This window comes from Galleria mellonella, unplaced genomic scaffold (genome assembly GCF_026898425.1).
Source record: "Galleria mellonella isolate WM207_F2 unplaced genomic scaffold, CSIRO_AGI_GalMel_v1 utg38, whole genome shotgun sequence".
Lineage (NCBI taxonomy): Eukaryota > Metazoa > Arthropoda > Insecta > Lepidoptera > Pyralidae > Galleria > Galleria mellonella.
Window position 1 is genome coordinate 3,655,111 of NW_026442090.1, and position 7,781 is coordinate 3,662,891.

The 7,781-nt window shown below is 34.1% G+C and overlaps 1 protein-coding gene across 1 annotated transcript; it reads left to right on the forward strand.

Annotated features, from left to right (window-relative positions):
* The first annotated feature begins 2,674 nt into the window (after positions 1-2,674).
* On the forward strand, positions 2,675-4,054 carry LOC113523027 (uncharacterized). Its single transcript, XM_026908892.3, has 2 exons — positions 2,675-2,700; positions 2,952-4,054. The coding sequence occupies exons 1-2, from the start codon at positions 2,689-2,691 to the stop codon at positions 4,026-4,028; spliced, it is 1,089 nt and encodes a 362-aa protein (XP_026764693.2). The 5' UTR covers positions 2,675-2,688; the 3' UTR covers positions 4,029-4,054.
* The last annotated feature ends 3,727 nt before the right edge of the window (positions 4,055-7,781 follow it).

Below are 7,781 nucleotides of genomic sequence, written 5' to 3' on the forward strand. Positions count from 1 at the left end.
ATTCGAGAGCATTATATACTATGCCGCATATTTTTTTGCGATTGTAAAAAGGATAAAGCTCTCAATTTGCTTGTATTTTTGAGTAAATTCTGAACCGGTTTTATTAGTTACTAGTTATTACCCGCGACTTCGTTCCATGACTGGGATATGATTACTGATCGGGATGGAAAAGTAGCCTATATTTTTTTCTATCTTACACAGTACGTGTATACTAAATTTCATAGTCATTGGTCAAGTCGTTCAGGAGCTATAAGTTAACAAACAAACAAATTTCATAATTATAAAGTAATCAAATTTATTGGTGCTTTTCTGGTAAATTTTAAATAATCATCAATAGTGAACTTGTGAGCTTGAGTGATTGACAAATCCGCTAAACAAACAGTTTCAGCCGAGTTTATCATAGCTTTGACGGTCATTACTGCGTTTGTTTGCTTTTATAATTTGAATGAAGATTCACGTGAAATTTATTATGCGAACTCATTGATTAAACAAGCGGTGTTCTTGAACGAGATGTCGATGCGCCCAAATGAGGTAATGACTACTTGAGCAAGTGTTATTCTAATCGATTCAATTATGAACATTTGAGGTGAATATACCTATCTGTAGTGTAACAAAATGTATGAACATGGCGTAAACATGTTTTATGTCACTAGAAATATTTTATGAGGGCCTTGAACATGTGTTTGGTTAAGGTTTTTATCATTTAAAACTCTTTACAAATGACACGGTTTGGCACCTTGTAGTAATTTAACACTGATATTAGGGAATAAATATGGCAAAAAAAATATAATAAACATAACACCAATGCTTTGCAGAACATGAAAAGCCGTTCCATCGTTATTGTCCCTCTTATGCATAAAAACGTCAAACCTCCTATAAACCTATTTAGCTTTTGAAGTGTTTTGTTTTTTTTTTTGCACTAATTTCTCCATATTAAAGACAGTGACAAAACATTCTAATAGTTAAAATTGGTTTTTATGAATAAAGGTTTGGGTACCTCTGTCCCATTCGTGTTTCAACCGCGAAGCAGTTGTGTTTGTATGGCTGTGTTTCGGTTTGAAGGGTGGGATATGGCGTGAATTTACTGGGTACAGAGGAATAACACCTAAGTCCTCAGGAATGGCAACGCATGGGGGGTATCATGAGCGAAACGGTATACTCTGTTATGTCCATGGTACTGCTCATGTCTATAGGCGACGGTTACCACTTTCCATCAGGTGGGCCGTCAGCTTGTTTTCCATTCTAAGTTGTATAAAAAAAATTATATTAGAGAGCACCATTATACACGAGTAGTAGTAGTATTTTTAATATCATCATCATCATATCGGCCTTCTACTGTTCACTGCTGATACTGAAACATACACAAGAGGTTTTTTGCCAGTAGTTGCCACGTTTGGCAGGTGGATTGGCAACAGTAGTTAGGCCTTAGTGCTGTTCCAAGAGGGACACCGCTGCCCATCCTCAACCATTAAGGTACTTTACTCGCCTCTTACGACACCAGATTTTTAATATAGTAATAGGATTAAGCAAATTAGCACAATACGAGTATAGGCAATTTCAATCTAGTACCGAAACATGGAAAGCTCAGAACGCTACGTGTATTGCCTGCTACTTCATGAGTGAGTTACAAGAAACTATCTATCTACAATACAATGCCAATAGTACTCTACAGTTTCAATGCATTCACTCATAATGATATTTCAAAACTGGTTAAAGACTTCCTTAATTAGTCGAGTGTTCATTCAGTTCCAGCTTAACGTAATGTTTTGTATAAACTCTATTGATACTATTCAAAGAAAAAATTACGAAGCCTAGTTTTTCATGGGCATTAGTTGGTTAACTTGTATTTGAAAGCGTATGGCATAATATTTACGGTATTACTAACAATAAAATATTAATAATTAATGGCCATTTGTAGATGCAATGTAAATAATATATTGCAAGTATTATTTTTTCTTTTATAAAATTCTTCAGGAATATCATTACCTTGTTTACACCAATATACATTCGTAGTATTTAAAACAAAATTTTTAATTTACAAGAAAATATATATATGTAATGTATCTGGAACCACTATTTCATTACAATAATCCTTTTAAATAAGTGATACACTGTTAAAATTAATTTTGGTCACCTATCACGACATTGTTCCTTATACATATAATTTGGGGAGTTGTAGTATGTATTGTACTGGATTGGTCTGAAGACTAGAGACTAATTAATTATTACTTTATTTATTATTATCATCATATTGAATTGTAGAAATGACCTGCTTACAGATCTCCGCCATAAAGTAATCTTTTATTTTAAACTGTTAAATTTATCTTCTGACAAATTTTCAACTTGTAACCCTCAGATGCGTTTACCATTACGCCACTTAATTACCTAAACTTAAAAATTTAAAAATATTAATTCTTAAATACATATTTAATAATACATGGTCTTAATATGGAAATAGGCATAGCAACAAGGTCTAAGTGAAAGGAATGACATTATGTACGTTCAGTGCTGTAATGGTTATCCTGAAACCGTTTATACCAATACACATTGATAAATAACTAAATAACATAAAGCCAATTGTGCAACAAGTAGGTATCCCCATAGTGCGATAGTTTGCCAGTAGTGGTGGAGAGTATAAATCTTTGAATTCTCAGCTGTCATCACACTCTTCTTCATTCACACATAGACATGAAACGCGCGGTAAGTACAAACACCGTCAAAAGTGAAATTACTGTGTACACTGCCATTGATAATGGAAGGTAATGTTTAACTAGTTTGAAATTAATTGTGGACACAACACACTTATTTAGAAAGGTTTTAAGTTCTGTTTATCTTCACGCAAGTTTTTTATGGAATAGACAGAGAAATTTTAATTTTAGTATAATATTTATTTCGCAGATAGGCACAAGATAAAAATTGAATCATTTTCTCAAATATTTCTTCAATTTCAGGTAGTGCTAGTGTCGCTGGTTGCAGCGATTGTTGCAGAGGCTCCTTACCATTTACCACGGCCAGCACCGCAAGTGCCAGCGTTCCATTATCCATCAGTTCCTGCACCGCACTCACCGCAATCACGACCGCATTACCCACCGCCACCCGCTCCACAACATAACTACAACTTTGGTTATAATTACGAACGTCCAAGCGTACAACCTGCGTTCGTGCAACCGCCACAGCCACAATTTCAGTACAATGCACCGCCACAACCAGTTCCACAACCACAATTTACATATTCCCAACCACAAGCCCAACAAGCACCTTTACCACAATCTTACCCTCAACCTCAACCAGTACCGTATTATTCTCAACCTAGTCCTTCATACGGCTTGCCACAGCCACAGATAGCACCGCACCCTCTACCGCAACCTATTCCACAAATCCAACCACAACCCATTCCTCAATATCCGTCACAGCCTACCTATGCTCATTCTCAACCCCAATTTCAACCGCAACCTCAGTCGCAACCACTTGCACATTATCAGTCCCAACAGTTTCACTCTCAATCTGGATACTCCTATCAACAACCTCAACCTATTCAACCACTTCAGCAGCTACCACTTCAAGCTCAGTCAGTAAGCAATAGTGCGGCATCATCTTTATCAAGCTACCAAGCCGATTCTAATCAGTACAGTGGAGCGCAGGAACAGACGCATAAAGAGGCACTAGATTCGGTTGTAATCGATCGCCTGCAAAATATTATAAGGGATGATGAGCACAGTTCAGCAAAATCAGCTGGTTATCAATCACTGGTTTCGGGAATATCTTTGGAGAATGCAAAACCTAGCGTAGAGATATCATCTTTTGTACAAAATTCACCTTTAAGGGTAAACCTAAGTTCAGGTTCTTCAGATTCTCAAAGATCAGTGAGTTCATCAACGGCAGTGGCTGCATCGGGTCCGTCAGGAAGTTACGGCTTGCCAACGGTCACAGCAAACAGTCAGTCTACTCAGGACACGTCTGTTTCTAATTTCTTGCCTCAGACACAGCCTAGTGCAGCGTATGGCGCGCCAAATTTAATATTAAACTAGATATCATGTACACAGTGTAATATGTAAGATTGTAAATAAAATTTATATTATAATCATATCCACTATCTTTTTTATTTTATTCACTGTCACTATTCTTTTATAAATCATCCTTTTATTTATTAGATTATTTATTTATAAACACAGTCTTCATTCAATTTGTCTGCGCAAATTATTTTCATAAACAGCGGATACTCGCCATGTTTCTCCTAAAACGTTAAGATTTTAGCAAGTTTTGTTATGCTTATGATTACGCAATAATAAATTATGTGATAATAGACTTACGAAACAAATAGAGTGGTCAGAGGTTTGTGTTGTATTGTTTACTGTAGAAGCATCGTAACTAGTTACTTTAGACGTGCCCAAACTATTACCTATTGGTAATGCCAGTTTATTTGCAGAGTATTGTTGATCTTGACAATTTTTTGACACACAACGAGATAATGATAACATGTCCTAGAAAAAAGTAGATATAAAGTAGCACATTTTGTGTAAGTATGTTTTATATGTTAATGATAAATTTGTCTGTCAGTTCGTAGAAAATATATATGATACAGCATGATACATATTATCAACGAGAATTAGTTTAAATAAATACTATATACTTCAAATAATAATTCAATATCTTCATTGTAGCATATTAAAACGTCTTCAATTTTGATAAAAATTAAAAAGATCCACTACCTTTTCTATTTTTGTATAAAAAAAGAACAAATGCAAGTGAGAATTTCAGAATTAAGAACTTCCTACTTTTTAAGTCGATTGTTAATTGTATTTTTTTTTTACAACGCAGGGGGCAAACGAGCATTCGGTTCACCTGATGGTAAGTGACTACCGCCGCCCATGATCACCCACAACACCAGCGGCATTGCAGGTGTGCTGCCGGCTTATTAAAGTACTATTAGAGATTAGAAATAATAATGGAAACATTAAAAATTAAATATTACGAATTATATTATTTTTTTAATTCGTAATTGCTGTAGATGGCGGTACATAAAATATGCACTCTGATAACAGTTGCTGATCAGGCACATATCGAACATTCAATTTGGTAATTATTTAATCAGAACATTGGCATGACACATCATTTAGATACGAGTTTTGAGATTTTGTATTTTGCCTTTTATCCATTGATTTCTTTTTGTAGGGGAGACCGAGGAAAATTGAACCAAAGGTAGGTTGAAACAATACAAATTTCTGGAAATCTAAAAGCACTAGCAAGTTGGTAACTTTGCTAATTTTATCCTCCTGCCACCCGCTCGGGTGCTCAGTATTCGTTCATGCACCATGATCGACGCTTACACCGCTATTAAATGTCAGGTGAAAAAATACATAAAAGTAAGTTTTCATCATAATAATATCTTTAAAAAATTTTTTATTAATTAACTGTTTTAGCCTAAGTGTATTATGTTATTTTGCAATAAAGATTTTGAATGACTGTGTAGTGTAACAAAGTTATATCAGCTCAAACCTAATGGCAGCCGACTTCTGTATCCTGGGAGAGTTGAAACAGCCTGTTTCAACTCACCTCGTTTGCATTTTGTTATGCATTGGTATTTTGTTTTGGTCGTGCGACCAGCTTTAACAAAACTAACGTAGAATTGTTTTTTAAAAACTATACATCTGTGCTTGATAAACACCACTTGGACGCAAAGGACATCTGGAATGGTGAAGAATCTGGAATAACAACTGTCCAAAAACCAGATCGAGTCATTTCCAAACGCGGTTAAAAACAGGTCAGTGCCATGACCTCGACAAAAAGAGGCACTTTGGTCACCATCGCGTTAGCTGGTAATGCAATAGGAAATTGCATTCCACCAATGTTTATAATCCCACGCAAGCGTTTTAATGATCATTGTATTCGTGATGGGCCATCTGGATCTATTGGAGTAGCCAACGGATCTGGATGGATCCAAGAAGATGATTTTTATTTATTTCTTGAACATTTTAAAAATTAAGTCCGGTCATTCTAAAGATATTGTAGTTCCGTTATTGCTGGACAACCATGCCTCACATACTGCTGTAAAGAACATTAATTTCTGTAAGGAAAATGGAATTGTTTTGTTAACATTTCCACCACATTGTACTCACAAACTTCAGCCCATGGATCGAGCTATCTTTGGCCCTATGAAAAAAGCTGTCAACAGGACATGTGATAACTGGATGCACTCACACCCAGAAAAAGTTATGACAATATATAATATTTCAGGGATTATAGAAATAAGCTAAATGAATAATGAATCCAGTGTATGGAGTGTAAATGGAATGCACTGAAGGCAAAATATCTTATGTGTGCCATAACTATTTGTTTTACTAAGATTTTTTTTTTTTTTTTTCTATAAATTTCAGTGTATAATTATTTGCTATTTTTTTGTTTCTAAGATCTCAATATTGTAACTATGAGACTGATAGTACAAATTAAGAATAATTGTAACTTTAATATAACATTTACTTATAAATCTGTGTCTCTTAATAATGGATTGCTTCCAGGTAATAATTGTTTCAACTCTCCTAGACCAGTGTTTCAATTTATCTCAGTAAGAGGGGAGTTGATACAAACTCACTAGTTGTCTTTAAGTCAACTTTTTATGGGTAAAAAAGAAATAGTAGCAGTTTTTGTCCTAAACATTTATTAGTTAGTTAAACAAGGTTTAATTTAGTATAATACAAGTTAATTTCTATCGCTTAATTAAAAACTTATGAGTCTCAATATAAAAAATGGTTCAACTCTCCTCGGTCTCCCCTACTCTTTCTTAGGTATCTATATTTGATAAAATTAAACATGGATTGCTGTATATGTAGAGTTTCATTTTCTACGTTTTCAGTTTTACTATTGATGCTAATAACTTCAAGATACGTAGTAATAATAGTCGCTTTGAATTTTAATTACAAATTCATAAAGGAAAGTTCATAATCAAAATTATATTGAAGTAGGCCGAGATATTTTACAAAATGTTGATATAATGGCGAACGTATTACTTGAATTGTCGAATTTCGAAGAGATTATAGAATCCAACGTTTCAAAAAGGGAGCTACTTTTTGTCATTAAAATAATTAGGTTTACTAACTGTTGTTCATTAGAAATAGAGGAGTTTATTGTTGTGAGTGAAGTACGTGATTCATGGAAATCAGATTAGCTTTTACACGCGACTTCACCCGCGTGACCATGATAAATAAAAATAAATAGTAATAAATACCTTTATAAAAATAAACAGTACCTATGTCCTTCTTTATCCCAAATAGTACGTGTGTACTAAATTGCATGACGATTGATAGAGTTAAGACGCCAAGAAGTAACGAACAAATAAATTTCGATTCAAATCTATAATGTTAGTAAAGTAATCCACTTTGGTTACTTATTTACTTAAGAGATTTTTTATAAGAAACGTATATACAATAGAGTTATTAGAAAATATTGCAAAACCTGCAGAACGTATCTTTGTTGTTCATCTATTTTTGGTAACAAAATTTTTATATAAAAAACAATCAACACATTTTGGGCAAGCAAAAGTTTCGTACTGCGTCTGTGCATCCTTTTGCATAGTGCTTGCCGCAGAACATTGACAAAATGCATCTTTAAAATTTTTATTTATAAACATTTGGTACATAACTGACATCCATATTTGTAAATTCAAGTTTGCTGCCTATGTCACTTAATAATTCTGTAATTTTGTTATTTTCTTGTACACTTATAATATTTATAAGTTCATTTTCATTGCCGCAAATACGGATGCTTGTTAAACCTTGAGTTTTGTT